This window comes from Dasypus novemcinctus, chromosome 12 (genome assembly GCF_030445035.2).
Source record: "Dasypus novemcinctus isolate mDasNov1 chromosome 12, mDasNov1.1.hap2, whole genome shotgun sequence".
Taxonomy (NCBI): domain Eukaryota; kingdom Metazoa; phylum Chordata; class Mammalia; order Cingulata; family Dasypodidae; genus Dasypus; species Dasypus novemcinctus.
Genome location: NC_080684.1, coordinates 98,070,904 through 98,087,171, shown reverse-complemented (window position 1 = coordinate 98,087,171; position 16,268 = coordinate 98,070,904). Strand labels below are relative to the sequence as shown.

The window sequence follows — 16,268 nt, the reverse complement described above, 5'->3', positions numbered from 1 at the left end:
GGTGGAGTTGGGAGGGGAAGGAAGATTCAGGCCCCAGGAGCTGCCTTCCTGGCCCGGCTCCGAGACCCTCAGCTTGGACCTGAAACAGGGAGAGGCGAGAGCCCCTGTTGGGACAGGCCCTGGAATGCTAGCCTCCTCCCGAGAACTCAAGCCCACCGCCTCCAGGAAGCCCCTCCTGCCTGCTCCAGCCTCCTCATCTTTTCCTCCTAGGAACTCTGATAGTCAAGTGACTAGGGGAAGACTCCCTGAGGTCACGCTAGGCCTGGAGAGGCCTGCGACCAATGAGCCAGCGAGGGAGGCACCGCCCCACCCTCAGGGGGCTGCCAGCAGGAAGTGGGGACACACCCGCCAGCCAGGCTGGGCGTGCAGAGGTGAGGCCGGTCCACAGATGTCTCTCCTCCTCCAAGGGCACGTCATAGGAGAAAAGAATTCCAACCCAGGCCTGTGGCGCACATCCCTGAGGAGAGGGCCTGAGCTGGGCCAGCAGGGAATGGGACCCGAGCAGGCCCGGGCAGAGGCGTGGCCCCCCAGGAGGCGGGCAGGGCCAGGGCAGAGGCCCCTGGGAGAGGAAGAGCAGGCGCAGGCGCGGGCCATGGGATTCTCGAGGGCAGTGGGCCCGAGTGGGCCGAGGCCGGGCTCAGGCGGCGAATGGCCGGTGTCCACCCATGCGCCACCATCGGCTGGGGGAGCCTGGAGCAGAGCTCAGCCTCTTGGGGCCTCGTTTCCTCTCTAGAATGGGAGGGCTGAGTAGGGCCAAGGAGAGGCTGCCCAGGGGGACAGGTAGGGGGGCCCAGCCCTGGAGAGCCTACGGCACACCGCCTCGGCCTGAGGCTGGGAGTCCCCGGGGCACTGTAAACGCAGAGTGAGGCTGGGAACACCTGTGGGCTTGCTCCCAGGCGAGCAGGACCCGCCCAGCACCCAGAGGCTGCTCCCCAATCACCACTGATGGCACCCTGATACGCCCAGCATGGAACTAAGCGCTATCTGTATCTACGCATATAATTATGTGTGCTATACTATATATATAATCACATACTTAATCTTCCCAGACACTTGGGGATATAGCGAATATATAAAATGATAAAATTATCAACATTTCTCCTCCAGGAGAGAGCCAAGCCACGGCCACCCAGCTATGAAGTGGCAGGGTTTCCTGACTCTAAGTCCTCTTTTCCACTCTACGACTTGACAATGACAAGGTCTGGTCCAGAGGTGGGGGTGGCCTAGAAACTGCCCAAGGGAGCTCACACCCCGCACCCAGGCTCAGCTCAGGGACTCATCCTTCCCCTCCCCAGGTTAACCTGGGGGCTGACCTCAGGCTCTGGGGACAGAGCCCCGGCCCCCCCCCCCCCCGCCCCCCACCGTGGGGAAAGCCAGGTCTCCAGGGAGCTTTTGAAAAATACAGGTGCCTGGATCTCACCCCCAGAAATTCACACTTCACAGGTCTGGGGTGGGACCGGGTGTCGGTTTTGATTTTGTTTTTTTAACTCCACAAGTGACTCTAAGGCGCAGCAAGGGTTGCTCTGGGCTCTCACCTGGGAGCTTGTGAGAGATGCGGCATCTCGGGCCCTCCCTAGACCTGGAGAACGGCAGCAGGTTATTCGTGTGCACCATTTGAGAAGCTATTCCACCAGAGAGCAGGTGGCATGAGGGCCCCAGGGCCACACAGATGGGTGGTGTGTGTTTGAGGCACTGAGAAGGGAGGTCCAGGCCCAAGGGACAAGGAGGACAGCGCGCAACCACACAGAGGTGCCCCCTCATCTGTCCCTGTCCTCTCAGGACGTTGGGAAGACAGCCTCATGCCCACTTCACGTTTGGGGAAACTGAGGCGGGGGCAGAGCCCCGACGTGATGAGAAGCATCCCTGACGCCGAGCCGCGAGGCATTTCCCTAGTCCTCACCTCGGGGTGTCCTGCCAGGCAGGTGGAGGGAGGGGATCCCCCCCATTTCACAGAGGATGGACCTGGGGCCCAGGGAGGGGACTCAAGGGCCAGGCCACTGTGGTAGCAGGGCCCCCCAGGGAAGGCCGCCCAAACTAAAGGACGCCGGGAGCTAAGGGGTTAAGGGTCACCTGACCCAAAGGAAGCTCTGCCAGGCAGTGTCATGGGGGCGTCACACTGGACTTGCAGAATTTCATCTCCCTCCTCCTCTCAGGGGCCCATCCTTTGAGTAAGTGGGGGCCTAGGCTCTATGGCACCCCGGCTGGATCCCACGAAAGTCCTATTGCTCCTGAAAGGCCTCGCCCACGGCCCCCGGGAGAATGCCTGAACCCCGCCATTGGACTCGACTTTGGGCTCCTCTCTGTTGGGGAATAAACCCCCGGCTGGAGGGCAGGCCAGAGCCCACCCACCGCCCCTACACCTCCCTGGGGGGTGGGGCAGGGAGGACAGTCATTTCAGTGCGGATTTGGTTGGGGGTGTGGTAAGAGCCACGCGAGCATCTCTAGGGAAGGGTCAGAAACGGGGGTGAAGAGAGCCACCCCCCCCCCAGAAGGGACAGGAGCGGAACCTGGCATTGGCCGACCTGGCAGCGCTACTAAGGACAGAGGCCCAGGTGCCTTCAGCAGGAGCCCCCATCCCAAGCCCCTGCTCTCCAGGGGTGGATACGGGGCCTTCACCCTCCCCTGCTGGAGAAAACCTGGGGTGCGATGGAGGGGGTCACAGTGGCCAGCCTGGTGGGCAAGGACGTGTTCTCAGCAGGGGTTCCCCCAGTCCCGTCAGGCCCACCTGCCTCATCCCACTGCTTACGGCAGAAAGTCCAAACACAGCGCTGGGAAGAAGAGGGGGGCGGGGAGAGCGAAAGGGGAGAGGCATGAGCGCCCCCCACCCCCACCCCAGTGTGGCTCGCTGCAGACCACGCGCCCACTGCTACCCCCTCACCCCCACCCTGGCCCAGCTGGGCCAGAGGGCCGGGCAGAGGCAGGGAGTGGGAGAGGGGAGCGGCTGGGCGCCTGGCACCCACCGGGCTTCCCGGCCCTGGGGCCGCCTCCCTCCACAGCCTCCCCTCCCTTCCCCACGGGGGTCTCAGGCCCGAGGCTCAGATCCAGCCGGGCGCGGGGCGGACCTTCCTCGGAGGCGGACGAAGCCGGGGTGGAAGGATGAACGGGGACCCACCGGGAGAGAGAGACGCCGGGCGGGCGGGCAGCGGGCAGGCGGCAGCCGGTGTCGGAGACGGCTGTGGGGACAGGACCAGCTGGATGGGCGTCCCTGCGTCCCTCTGTCCATCCAGGGCGGCTCCTCTCCGGGCGGTTCTGAGGCCGGGCGGGCGCTGTTAAAAAGCTTTTTATGTGTGTGTGTGTTAATCACATGATTGCCGTTCACCTGTATTTCGAACAAAGACAGCTCACTGTTTCAAGGCCCCGAACAAGAGTCTGGGCACAGGGAAGAGAAGGGAGGCGGGGGGAGGAGGGTTGGCAGCGCTGGGGGTGGCGTCGAGGAAAACTGGGGGGAGATTGTCCAAGGCCGGCGAGCGAGAGAAAGAGAAAACCCTTATCAAACTCCTAATTCACTGGGCTCCGGGGCCCCAGACACACTGGCCCGATTGTCTGGCTGGTTGTGTGTGCGAGCATGTGTGTGTGTGTGTTTTCCAATGTCCGCTCCCCCCACCCCCAACATGCCTCTGCCTCGTGTGACTACCTCATTGTGTCCCATTACCCGCCCACCCCCGCCCCCGTGGCCTTTCCCAAGCATGAGGCCTGGCCTCCCCAGACCCCCTTTCCAGCAGGACCCCTTGGGGTGGCTGGGCCTGGGGCCTTGCCCAGCGGCCCAGGGCCCCCGAGCCACCCGCCATCGTCCCTCTGCGCACACCTCCACCTCCACCTCGCCACCCCTGAGTGGGAAGAGAAAGGGGCTGTGACCTCTGGAGGCGAGACCCAGGAAAGAGGAGAGAAGCCACCCGAGGATGGGCAGGAGGGAAAGGAGAGGAGGGGAGGGGAGAGGGGGGCGAGAGGAGCAGAGAGGGGGCCGGGGCTCCTGACCTGTCTTGGGGGAGTGGGGGTTCATGACAACCAGCCCGGAGGGAGCTGGGTCCCATGAAGGAAGGAACCTGTCAGGCCTCCCTACTTATGGGTCCTCACCAGCCCCCGCCCGCCTCCCAGGCCCTCTCGTCCCCTCTCCCCGCTGTGCCAGCCCAGCGCTCACGTGGTGCGTGCCTGGTGGGAAGGGGCGGGGTGGGGGTCCAGGGTCCAGCAGCCCCCCACCTCACCAGCAATGGACCTGAGACCTCTTCAGACGAGTTGGGGCAGGAGGGCAGCCCGGGTGGGGTGGGGACAGAGCGAGACGAGCTGGGACGCAGTGCCCGGGCCCCAGTGGGCACCCGGGAAGATGCGTTCAACCAAGCCCCACAGGCCGGCCACCCTCGCCCCACAGGTCGCCATGACCGTCCCCTGCCTCCTCCACATCTCTCCTTAATCCTTTGCAACTGCCCATTTCCCCACCTGAGGCAGAGGTTTGGGGTCCCCATTGGCCTGATTTTCCTGCGCGCAGCAGGTCCTGACCTTTGCCCCCACCCCTTCGCTGGGCTGGCCTAGCCGCCCCCACTCGCCCGCCTCCCTAACTAAGCCCAGGCTGAACCCCAGCGAGGTGGGCCTTGGGGCAGCCGGGTGCAGGGAGCCGGGGTGGGGGGTGGGCCTGGGCGCCCGGCGGAGGAGCCCTTCGCGTTGGGGATGAAGGAAAGCGTAAGAGGCTCCACCTTCTGCCCTTCCCTCCCTCCTCTCCCCCCTCCCCCGTCCCCCCTCCTTCCTTCCCCCAGCCCTCTGGAGCGCTCAGTGCTCAGTCAGTCTCGGGTTGTCCGGCCAGGGTGGTTGGTGGCGAGGTTTCGGGCTCCGACCAAGCGAGGCGGTGGCCTGAGGCTCAGGGCCCCCCCCTCCGCCCCTCCCTCCCAGCCGCGCCAGCGTCACCCCCAGCCCCCGAGCTGGACCGCACACCTTGGGACGCGGTGTTCCACTTCCTAAGGACGAGCCCCAGGCTGGAGGAGCGGTCCGAGGAGGTGAGTGCGCGGCCCGCCCCGAGGACCCTGCCGTGGGGTGCAGAGAAGCCCACGCCCCGGGCTGCCCCCCCCCTCTCCCCCAGACCCCATGGGGCAGGTGGAGGGGGAGAAGGAAGGTGAGAGGAAAGGTGGGAAATTCCAGGAGCGGGGATTAGAGCAGGATAAAGAGTCCGTTTTTCTTCCTTTCTATCAACAAACCTCCACCCAAAAGGAGGTTTTAAAAAAACCCACACCCACCCACACCGAGAGACGGTTGGGACCCGGCGGAGGGCAGCGGGCGGAGGGGGCCGCGCCGACCTCGGGGCTGGCATGTGCGCCGGGCCCCTGGGGCCGCCGTGGCTTGAGAAGGAGCGCGCAGGGCCGCCACCTCGAGGCCGGGGCCGCGCGCCCCGCTCCACCGCGCCCTCCCTCCGCGTCCAGGTGGGCGTTGGACTCTTCGCGAGGACCCCGGCGGCGGGCCCGGGGGAGGCGGCCGAGGCGGCGGCGGCGGCCGGGGGCGACATGGCGGAGGAGCAGGACCTGTCGGAGGTGGAGCTGAGCCCCGTGGGCTCCGAGGAGCCGCGCTGCCTGTCCCCGGGGAGCGCGCCCTCGCTGGGGCCCGACGGCGGCGGCGGCGGCTCGGGCCTGCGGGCCAGCCCGGGCCCCGGGGAGCTGGGCAAGGTCAAGAAGGAGCAGGACGGCGAGGCGGACGACGACAAGTTCCCCGTGTGCATCCGCGAGGCCGTCAGCCAGGTGCTCAGCGGCTACGACTGGACGCTCGTGCCCATGCCCGTGCGCGTCAACGGCGCCAGCAAGAGCAAGCCGCACGTCAAGCGGCCCATGAACGCCTTCATGGTGTGGGCGCAGGCGGCGCGCAGGAAGCTCGCCGACCAGTACCCGCACCTGCACAACGCCGAGCTCAGCAAGACGCTGGGCAAGCTCTGGAGGTGAGCACCCTACCCGCCGCCCGGGGAGGCTTTTCCTCCCGCGACCCTGAGCCCCCGGACGGGGACTGCCGCCCACCAGGATGGGCCTGGGAGACCAGGTGGGGGCCCGTTCCCGCCCCGCCCGCGCCCACAAGTACCCCCTGGGGTGCTCTTGAGTTCTGGCCTTGGAGCTCAACTCCAGCGGCCTAGGCTGGTCTCCCCAGCGGGGGCAGCGGATGGCAAGGCGCCCCCTGGTGGCTGGAATTCTGTTGGTGGCGGATGGAGCGCGCCGGCGTCTTTCTGGGGGGAGCCCAGGTGGGAGGAAGGATCCGGAGGGTTCCACCCACAGGCCTTCCCTTCCACCCCCACCCCACAAACACGCAACGCACTCGAGGGTGTCACGGTCAGCCAGTTCAAGTGATGGGGGGATGTGGAAGAATGCTTGAGAAAGAACTGAAGGCCTGAAGAGAGATGTGGGGAAACTGAGGCAGCCAGAGAATTGGGGGAGGTTCAAGTAAAACAAGGAATTCAGGCAAGAGTCTTTTAAGGAGGGAGAGGTGGCGAAGTGCCGAGGGGTACACGTATGCGCTGCTGCGGCTTCCCAGCCCAGCCTGGGCGCCTTCCCTGTGCCACCCTGACCCCCACCCTCCCTCAGGCTAGAGGCTGCTTCCTCCCCTAGGGGAGGGGGCACAGAGAAAAGCCCTCCCCACCAGCAGCAGCGGAGCCACCAGGCTGGCCTCTCTGCCCCGCTGCTAGATGGGCGCCATCTTCCCTGTTAGGGCCCCACCCAGGGTTGGGTAACCGCCTCCCCACCAGCCTCAGAGCTGGAAGCCGTGGCCCGCTCCCTGCCCAGGCTCCCTGGGACCAGCCCAAACCTCTGGGAAAATCATCCCCAGGAACAGTCCTCGCCTCGAGTCTGGGGTGCAGCCTGGCCCCTTCGGGGATGTATCAAGCAGGGTACCCCATCCCCAGGAGCCCCAGGGCAGCCTGGAAAGAGCACAGGGGCTTCGGGAGATGTGGGCCGGCTGAGGTCACCTGCTCCAGCCCCCACTAGACTGCCAAGAGGCCCGGGAGGCAAAGGAACCGCGAGGGCCACAAAGCAAGTGGGCAGCAGAGCCGGGGCCGGGACTCAGGTCTCCCGACTCTCGTCCCGTGGTCTTCCCCTCGCTGGCCTTGGTGGCAGCACTTCAAGGAGTGGTCAGGAGCTTGTGAGGGGGGTAAAGAGGAGAAAGCCGGAGCAAGGGCATTGGGGTGTCAGGAGGTGGGGGCCAAGTCAGAGGAACCTGCCCTCGCCTTCTGTGCCCTCCCCTCTGCAGCCCCCACCACGGCGGAGACTGCGTCAAGAAGGCCAGAGGCTTAGCGTGGTGGAAGGCACAGGGGGACCCCCGGGAGACCAGGGAGACCAGGGAGGATTCGCATCCGGCCCCTAGGCCCCGTTCCTCGCCACGGTGTTTGCCGAAGCCTGGCGCCCCTTCCTCCTGCCCCTGTCAGCGCTCTGCACTCTGCGCATCCTGGGCAGGCCCCGGCCCTGCGCCCAGCACTCAGCCTGCCGCCTGGTCCCAGGGGGTCAGGTTCTGCCCAGGAGCAGGGGTCACAGCAAGCTCATCTGCCCGAGCTCGTCCAGGCCCAGGAATTGGGTGGGGGGGGGATTTGATCCATGGGACAGAGAAAAGCAAGAGCGAGACAGACAGGCAGACAGGGCAGACCACAGGGCGGGCTGCAAGGGAGTCGGGGCGCAAGTGTACCCACCGCCTCCTGTTGCCGAGGACTTAAGATGGGCCCTTCCGTTGCCCTTGTCGCGGTTTCCCTGGCCCAGAACCCTAGGCTCGGGATCCCTTTGGGAGGATTGTTCCTGGCCACCACTCCAGCTGGGGACATGGGGGCACAGGGTGGCCTTGTGGGGGTGGCAGTCAGGAGAGCAGGCGCTGCTTGCTCAGGGCCCAGGGGTGGTGGAGGGTGGCAGGACGATGGCAAGGCTCAAAGCCCATGACAGCCGAAGGCTGGGCCACCTGAACACTGGAAGGGGGTCTGAGATGGGGGCCAATCTCTCCCTCTGGCCAGGGGCTGCTGCTGAAGTCTGCCCCAGGCTCACGGACTCCCAAGACCTCAGCAAAGGCGGTGGTTAGGGAAGCAAAACTGGAAGGTGGGGTCCTCAAGTCGTAAGAGACCCCAGCCAGGCCGTGTGGTGTGCTGGGAGGGGTCTGGACCCAGACACACGGGGCCCAGGCTGCTAAGGGGCTGCGTGAGCCTGCGACGCCCCGTCCGGGAGACGCTGATCACATGGCGGTGGCTGGCAAGTTGGGTGAGCTGCCTGAAGAGCATGCTGCGAGCCAGAAGTTGGAAAGGGGGTCACAGCTAGAGCCTTCACCTGGCCTCTCCTGACCTCCTGCCCCCCAGGCCCCTTCCCTGAGTAATGCCTCCAGTGCCCCGGGTGTGGCAGGACCAGAAGCCAATGGCCCACCTCGGAAGCCCCTCAGCTGGGGTTTCCACTTTCGGTGGGGGCCCAGCCTACCCGCTCCCTGACCCATTCCAAACCTTGGAGACTGGGAGGAAAGAAGGCTGAGATGGAGGTGCAGGTGAGGATGGCGTCTGGTGACAGCGGGCTGCAGGGTAGCGGCCGTGCTGAGTGAGGGCTGGGGCTGGAGTCCACTTAGACTGAGGCTGGGTGGAAGTAGAGGGGTGGGCAGGGGTTAGTAGGGCGCGGGGTGAGGAGAGAGCCTGAACAGAGCTGAGGCTGGAGTGGGGGTAGGGTTAGCTCTCTGCAGGTGGGGAGGGATAGAGCCGAGGTTAGGGCTGGGGTCAGGGGTGGCCCGGATTTAGGTTTCTGTCAAGATTAAGGGTGCTGTTGGGAACCAGCCCGGAAGGCAACAGTGTTGAGATCTGCCCCCCTCTTCTTGCCCGGGCAACCCCCCGCGCCCCCTCCCCTGCACAGGGGAGGTCTGGGGTGGGGGAGAACTGACGAGGGTAGCAATGAGCTCAGTGTCCCCAGCCATCCCCAGGAGGTCTGTCTTATAGCAGTTCTCACGCAAACGCCACCCGGGTCTCCCAGGGGCACGGCTGGGGCAGGGGAAGCTGAGCATGCCTGCATCCCGCTCCCTGGCTCCCTGGCTCCCGGGGTCTCCATCCGCTGACAGGGTCTTGGCTAGAGGGACCCCTGGAGGACGCTGGGGCCAGGCTGGGCTCCACCCCCCGGAGAGGCTAAGCTGCCGAGGAATGCTGCGGCCGAGGAGCGCCTGGCGTGGCCACCCCCTCCCAGCCCACAGGAGGAGGGCTGGGTGCCTGCTGACTGGGGGAGGGGGCAGAGGCCCTCGGAGCAGAGGGACAGGCTGCTCCCACAGAGGCTGCTGGACTCTCCATCCCTTACGTCCGAGCCCTCCTCCCCCGGGGACAGCCAAAGCTTTGAACAGGGTCCCCGCCCTCGAACCCCGGCCTGAGTCACCGGCAGGTGCTCTGCCTTCAGGGCTTGCCTCCAGGGGGGGGTCCCCGGGACTGGGGAGAGGGTCCAGGCAAGGGGTCTAGCCCCCCACCCTCGGTCACCTCCTGAACGAGGCTGCTCTCCCCCATAGAGAGGGCACTCACACTCTGGACCCCTTGCCGAGCTGAGAGGGCTCATTCCTGGGTCCTCCATCCATCCACCCCCCACAGCAGCACCTCTCTCTCAAGACCCCTGCCCCCGATCCCCAGACCCCGTACAGGGTGCTGCACACCTGTTGTCTCGGCCAATCCTCGCCATCCCCAGGGAAGACGGTATTATCCTCCTCCTCTTATAGATGCAGCAACTAAAGCTCAGAGAAGGAACTTGCCCAAGGTAACACAGCTAGTAAGTAGCAGAGGCGGGGTTCCAACCCAGACCGTCCTGAAATCTAGGCTCTTCCCCCCACACGATGCTGCTTCTGTTTGCACGCCTCCAGTCCCAGGGAGCTCACCCCCTAAAGAGGCAGCTCATCCGCTTTCAGACAGCTTTAGTGATGAGGCTTTCCTTCCCTTGAGCTGACCTCTGCCCGCTGTAGCCTCCATTCCTACTTCCACCTCCGTCCTCGGGCTGCCGGGACCAGCAGGCTGACCTCTCTCACTGCAGCCTCAGAGATCGAGATCAAGGGCAGAGCGTGCAGCCCTCCGAGGCGACTGTTCCTCAGGCTTCCCACCTTCCAGTCAGCCCTTCAAAGGGCACAGGCCCGCCCCGGCCCGCCCTCCGGCTCCCTGTCTTCCGGGCCCTGCGCTCTGGTCCCGACACCAGCCCCTCCACTGTCTTTACCAAACCCCGCCCCAGGCTGCTGAACGAGAGTGACAAGCGCCCCTTCATTGAGGAGGCCGAGCGGCTCCGCATGCAGCACAAGAAGGATCACCCGGACTACAAGTACCAGCCCCGGCGGCGGAAGAACGGGAAGGCGGCTCAGGGCGAGTCAGAGTGCCCCGGGGCGGAGGCCGAGCAAGGCGGGGCTGCCGCCATCCAGGCCCACTACAAGAGTGCCCACCTGGACCACCGGCACCCCGGAGAGGGCTCCCCGATGTCGGACGGGAACCCCGAGCACCCCTCAGGTGAGTGCTGGGTGGGGGGCTGCGAGGGCTGGTGGCCGAGCGGGCGGGTGACCCTGGACAGTAGGGGGAGAAGGCTGGGCTGGCCCAAGACCCCCGCGCGCCACCCAGCTCTGGGCTCTGAAAAGGGCTTGCCCACGTCGAGGGGTCTAGGGGCCCACGGGAGGTCAGGGGGTCTCAGGGCAGAAGAGGCAAGTGGGCTGAAGCCAGGGGGCTGCCGCTGGGTGAAGAGGGCCAGGTGAGGGCCACAGGCCGCGGGGTAAGAAGTGACCGAGATGGTCACAGCAAGGAAAAGGGGGTACAGGGCGATCGTGAGAACCGGGAGGAGGTCTTGCCTCTCTTCCACCAACTAGTCTGATGGTGGAGACGTGGCATGTGATGTGGAGCACACGCCACGGACATGCCAGGTATACACGCTCTGGCTTAATTCTCATTAGTGATAGTAACAGAGAACATTAACTGAGCACCTGCTGTGTACAACGCACTGGGCTAATAATGGCTTTTGTGTATTAACTACAGTGTGGTGAGGTAGCTGCTCTCCTGGTTTTACACAGGAGAAAACAGGGCACCCTGCCCTGCAGCTGCGCTCTCAGCCTGCGCAGTCTGGCTGCGGGGCCTCCACTCGGCACCATGGCCGCCTGGCACATGGCCGCAGTGTCCGGAAGTGCCAAGCACGGGGCCTGGCACACAGGAAGGGCTCAAGGGGCGGGGTTCTGTGCCGTCAAGCCTCCTCTGCCAGGCACAGGGTAGACCCAGGGACACAAGCGAGAGCGGCTTAGGGGCTCTGCCCCCCAGGAAGAGCCCCCCCCCCCCCGTCTAGAGGAGAAGCAGGTACACAGACAAGAGAATCACAGTCCAGAAAGGCAACAGGTGTCCAAAGAGCAGAGGCAGGATCCAGAGGGCGGGGCCCAGGGTGCTAAGTGGAGCAGGCCCTGAGATGTCAGGGAGACAGAGCAGGCTCGGCCAGCCGTGCGCCCCAGCTCAGAGGCTCCGGGCCGGCTGGGGACACTGAGCTCACCAGCCAGCCAGCCTCTCCAAACATGCCCGGCTGCCTACGGACTTCGGCCAAGAAACGCTTCCAGGAGGCAATGTCTGAGTGGTTGGTATTCTCTCTGTTTAACCGATAAGGAAACTGGTTAAGAGAAGACAAGTGGGGAGTGGGTGTAGATTAGTGGTTGAGCACCTGCTTCCTATGTACGAGGACCTGGGTTCAATCCCCCGTACCTCCTAAAAAATAAAAAAGAGAAAACGAGGGATTTAGCCAGGGTCACACAGTTCAGGGGCAGAGCCGTGATTCAAGCTGGGCGGGCCTCTCAAGGTCCTGAGCCCTCGGCCTTCGAGGAGCTCCTGGTCTCAGAAGACCACAGGCGTGCTCTCTCTGATGAGATCCCCACCCCAGCCATCCGCCTCCCCCACCCCACATTACCTTCCCCCCCAAACCCCCAGAAGTCCCTGGGCCATGTGGAAAACCACCATCTCAGGAGAAAACGGTAGGTGTGGACTTTTTCTCACCCTCAAGGCCCAGTTCCGATATCCCTCCCCTCGGATCCCTTCCCCAAATCCACAAGGCAAACTGGGCAGCTCCCTCCTCCGGCCGCCTCTGGCCTCCCAGCTCCTTTGCACGGCCCGTCATCACAGCCCCTGTGAGCTGCCCTCTAGTCCATCAGGTATGGATCTCTGATCGCCCCATAAACCATGAGCTTTGGAAGATGGCAAACCATTGTACTGATGTCTGTTTCCCTGGCACCTAGCCCAATGCCTGGCGTTGAGCAGTGCCCGCTCAGTGTTTGCTGAATGAATAAGTGAAGGAGAAAATGAGCAACCAAAGAAACAGGTGGAGCAAGTCAGTTATCCAAGGGCTCTCCTGAACCGGAAGGAGAAAAAGTCAGCTCCAGGCACAGCTGGAGGGCGGCACAGCCCGGGGTGCAGTGGGGGCCAAGCCCTGAAGGGTGGGCATGGCTCCCCAGGAAGGCTCCCTGGAGTGGAGGCCTGGGGCTGAGCCTTGAGGAAGGCTGGGGCTGGAGGGGCACTTCACTGGGCACCGGCGCAGGGCGGAGGCACGGGAAGCCAGCCACGGTGAACCAGGGCTGTCAGGAGTGACGAGGGTGGGCGAGGCTCAGCGAGGAGAGGGGCCAGCGGAGGCGAGGGTGGCCTGAAGAGAGGCAGTGCCTGGGGCCTCCGTAGCTAAGGAACAGTAGGAGCAGGGGACAGCCTTCATGGGAGGCGAGGAAGCACGTCCCAGGAGGAAGGGCTTTTCAAACTGAGCAGACCTCTCCAGAAGGTGGGTGGCAGAGGGATTCCTGCATGGGGTGGGAGAGGGACGCATCACTAAGATTCAGGAGTTTTACAAACAAGTGGAGACTAGTCGGAGACCATGACATAAACAAACGCCAACTCGGGCACCAAGACGTGGAGGCTTCCGGGGCCAGCGCGCCGAGCGGAGCTCAGCGTCCTCCAGGCCTCTCCTGCAGGGTCCACTTGTGCCCACATGCCTGGTGACCTCGTACCCCTTTCTCTCTCTGCCTCCTCCCCCTCCCTTCCACCCAGGCCAGAGCCATGGCCCACCCACCCCTCCAACCACCCCAAAGACAGAGCTGCAGTCGGGCAAGGCCGACCCCAAGCGGGATGGGCGCTCCATGGGGGAGGGCGGGAAGCCCCACATCGACTTCGGCAACGTGGACATCGGTGAGATCAGCCACGAGGTAATGTCCAACATGGAGACCTTTGATGTGGCTGAGTTGGACCAGTACCTGCCACCCAACGGGCACCCGGGCCACGTGGGCAGCTATTCGGCGGCTGGCTACGGGCTAGGCAGCGCCCTGGCTGTGGCCAGTGGACACTCAGCCTGGATCTCGAAACCACCAGGCGTGGCCCTGCCCACAGTCTCGCCACCCGGTGTGGATGCCAAAGCCCAGGTGAAGACGGAAACCGCAGGGCCCCAGGGGCCCCCGCACTATACCGACCAGCCGTCCACCTCCCAGATCGCCTACACCTCCCTCAGTCTGCCCCACTACGGCTCTGCCTTCCCCTCTATCTCCCGCCCCCAGTTCGACTACTCTGACCATCAGCCCTCGGGACCCTATTACGGCCACTCGAGCCAGGCCTCTGGCCTCTACTCAGCCTTCTCCTACATGGGCCCCTCGCAGCGGCCCCTCTACACAGCCATCTCTGACCCCAGCCCCTCAGGGCCCCAGTCCCACAGCCCCACACACTGGGAGCAGCCAGTATATACGACGCTGTCCCGGCCTTAAAGGGGGGCCCATCCCCACCAAGCCCTGCCAGGCCCTCCCTGGGGACCACCCCCCCTTCCCCCCAGCCTTTGCGCCCTGTCCCTCACCCATCTCAGGCCTGGCGGTGGCTGTGGAGGAGGCTGCAGAGGCTGACGGCCGAGGGACGGCCCTCTGTCTGGCTCACTGCCCTTGATGACCCCACCCTATCCAGGCTTGGGTGCAGGCCAAGCCCAGGCTGCTCAGCTGGGCGGAGGAGAAGGGTGGCTGCTGCCCCTAGCCTGAAGGCTGAGGGGTGCACCTTCCTCCCAGGAATGACCCGAGAAGGACCCGCTCACCCTCCTCGGGGAGGGCAGCAGAGCACCCAAGGGTTGGTTGGGAACTGAAGAAGGCCTTGCCGCTCCTGGCACATGTATGTGTGTCCTCTCGGGGAGAATGAGGGCGGCCGACACGACCCCATGCCACCCGTGCCACCGTGCCCAAGAGCTAGGCCAGCCAGAGACCAACATGCCTGGAGCTGGCTGGCTGCCCCTTGGGGGCTGAGGACAGTTTTGAACAGCCTCGTGGGGTATGGAAGGGTTGGGGGCACTGTGGGGGTCCTCCTCACTCCCTCCATGCCCCCTCCCTTCCTGAACACAGGGAGGAGTTGGCACAGAGGTCCCCAGGCCCAATTCTGTGCCCATCACCTCATTCTTTGTCCAATGGAGAGTGCCCCAGTCCTGCTCCACTGCAGCCTCCCAGACCTCGAGGCATATCCCAGGAGGTGATGAGGCAGGGGCTCCCGGAAAGGATTCAGAGACAATTCACGGAGCCTCCCTCCCTGGGCTCCAGCTCCCACTTCCCTCCCCGGCTCTCTGGCCCCTGCTCTCTCAGCCCCAGCTCGCTGGGCTTCCCAGAGTCACAGCTGCACGGCAGCAGGCTGAAGACACTAAAACCCTGACATGTACATTCTGCCCCGGCCTTTTGCCCTTTGCTCCCCAGTGGTATCTGAATAAAGTATGTAGCTACGTCTGCCCTATTTTCCTGTTCTGCAGCCCCACAATCCACATGTAACTCATTACTGTCCCCCTCTTATTTATCTCAGTAGGCCCCTCTCCCTCTCCTGGCTACTCCAGCCCCTATTAACTCTGCATTAAGCATTCCACATAATAAAATTAAAGGTTCCGGTTACCTGCTTGGTAGGCCTAGCCTGGCCTGTCTCTTGGTCTCTTCTGCAAGTAACTAGGGGTAGAATGCAGCGGATAAAGAACCCAGTGGTCACCTCCGTCCCCTAAGGAGGGGCGAGGGAGTGGGTTAGGACACTGGTGCCCCAGAGGGGCCAGCCTGTGCTCAGGGACAAAAGCCTCAGATGGGAGCCTGTTTGCCAGCCCAGCTGTGGCCACTGCAGGGGAGCCGCTCCACGCCTAACTGGCGCGAGCTGAAACGGTATGAGTGCCTCCCGAGCAGCACCTTTGCGCACCCAACAGAGAAGGGGGTTTGAAAAGAATTCAAGGGACAGGTATTTACAGAGGTGGGTCAAGTCTAACACCTTACTGTCGAGGTGGCAGGCCTGGTCCTTCAGGGTGTGTGCGGGGCCTTGTCTTGCTGTACCCCTCCATGTGCCACCTCCCCTCCGCACGTGCAAACACATGCCGTATCGGCCCATTCCAGGATTTAACTGACTCTTCACAGCAGCTGCCTATGTCTAAGTGTAAACCAAGGATGTCAGGTATGTGATCGAATTCTCTAAGTGCTGAGGAAGAGCTTTTTCCTCAGAATTCCAACCTGGCTCAGAGGCCAGGAGCCACTCCACCTGACAAACCTGAGTCCTGCGAGAGGCTGTAGCTCAGGGGTTGAGCGCCTGTTTCCCATGTGTGAGGTCCTGGGTTCAATCCCTGATACCTCCTAAATGAAAATAAAAATAATAAAAGCCCTCAGGGACAGGGGCCATCTCTTCACCATCTGGCTCCGCTGATGGACAGTGCTGATGCTTGACAGTTCTTCCTTACACCCAGTCAGATGTTTCCTTAATAGCAGGAACAGCCGCCATCTACTGAGTGCTCCGCAGCCAGGCACTTGCCAATGAGGGGGTGAGTCCAATTGTTACCCCCATTTTTGAGGAGGGGAAACTGAAGCTTTGTGGAGTTGATGCTAAGTGCTGGTGCCAGATGCTGACTCCAGAGCTTGCACTAAACCATCATCTCTTCCCCCTGCCGATCCTGCATGGGCCCTACGTCCACCTTTAATCTGGAGAGGTGCCCCTTCACTGCTCTGGACCCAGGGTCCCCAGCTCCCTTATCTGCTTCTCCCATCTGTGGTCTCCAACCCTCCCCTCTTAGTCAGGACCTAGGGGCCGCCAAGAACTAGCCCAGTTCTCACACGGTGGCCAAGTTCCCTTGACCTAGAAGCTGGGTCATGCGAGCTCCTCGGGGAGCCTTCCCACATTGCTGGCTCCTGCGGAAATTGGTGGGAATTGCCAACTCCTACTCTTATTTAGACAATTACCTCCTTCAAGTCAGATCACCCCAAACTGTACCTAAGGGTTAGTATTTTGTAGATAAACAGAGGATCTTATATTGATCATTAACAGATCTCATCTTGTTGGATTCGCCATTTTCCCACCTTTATTAGTCCTT

General features: G+C 63.6%; 1 protein-coding gene across 1 annotated transcript; it reads left to right on the top strand.

Annotated features, from left to right (window-relative positions):
• Positions 1 to 4,785: 4,785 nt before the first annotated feature.
• On the top strand, positions 4,786 to 14,823 carry SOX10 (SRY-box transcription factor 10). Its single transcript, XM_004466210.4, has 4 exons — positions 4,786 to 4,985; positions 5,406 to 5,911; positions 10,161 to 10,429; positions 12,974 to 14,823. The coding sequence occupies exons 2-4, from the start codon at positions 5,487 to 5,489 to the stop codon at positions 13,675 to 13,677; spliced, it is 1,398 nt and encodes a 465-aa protein (XP_004466267.1). The 5' UTR covers positions 4,786 to 4,985; positions 5,406 to 5,486; the 3' UTR covers positions 13,678 to 14,823.
• The last annotated feature ends 1,445 nt before the right edge of the window (positions 14,824 to 16,268 follow it).

Bases quoted from the DNA above. Each gene is read 5' to 3' on its own strand.
- SOX10 (XM_004466210.4), top strand. From the start codon at position 5,487: ATGGCGGAGGAGCAGGACCTGTCGGAGGTGGAGCTGAGCCCCGTGGGC. The intron at 5,912-10,160 runs GTGAGCACCCTA...ACCCCGCCCCAG, and splicing joins ACGCTGGGCAAGCTCTGGAG to GCTGCTGAACGAGAGTGACA. The intron at 10,430-12,973 runs GTGAGTGCTGGG...CCTTCCACCCAG, and splicing joins GAACCCCGAGCACCCCTCAG to GCCAGAGCCATGGCCCACCC.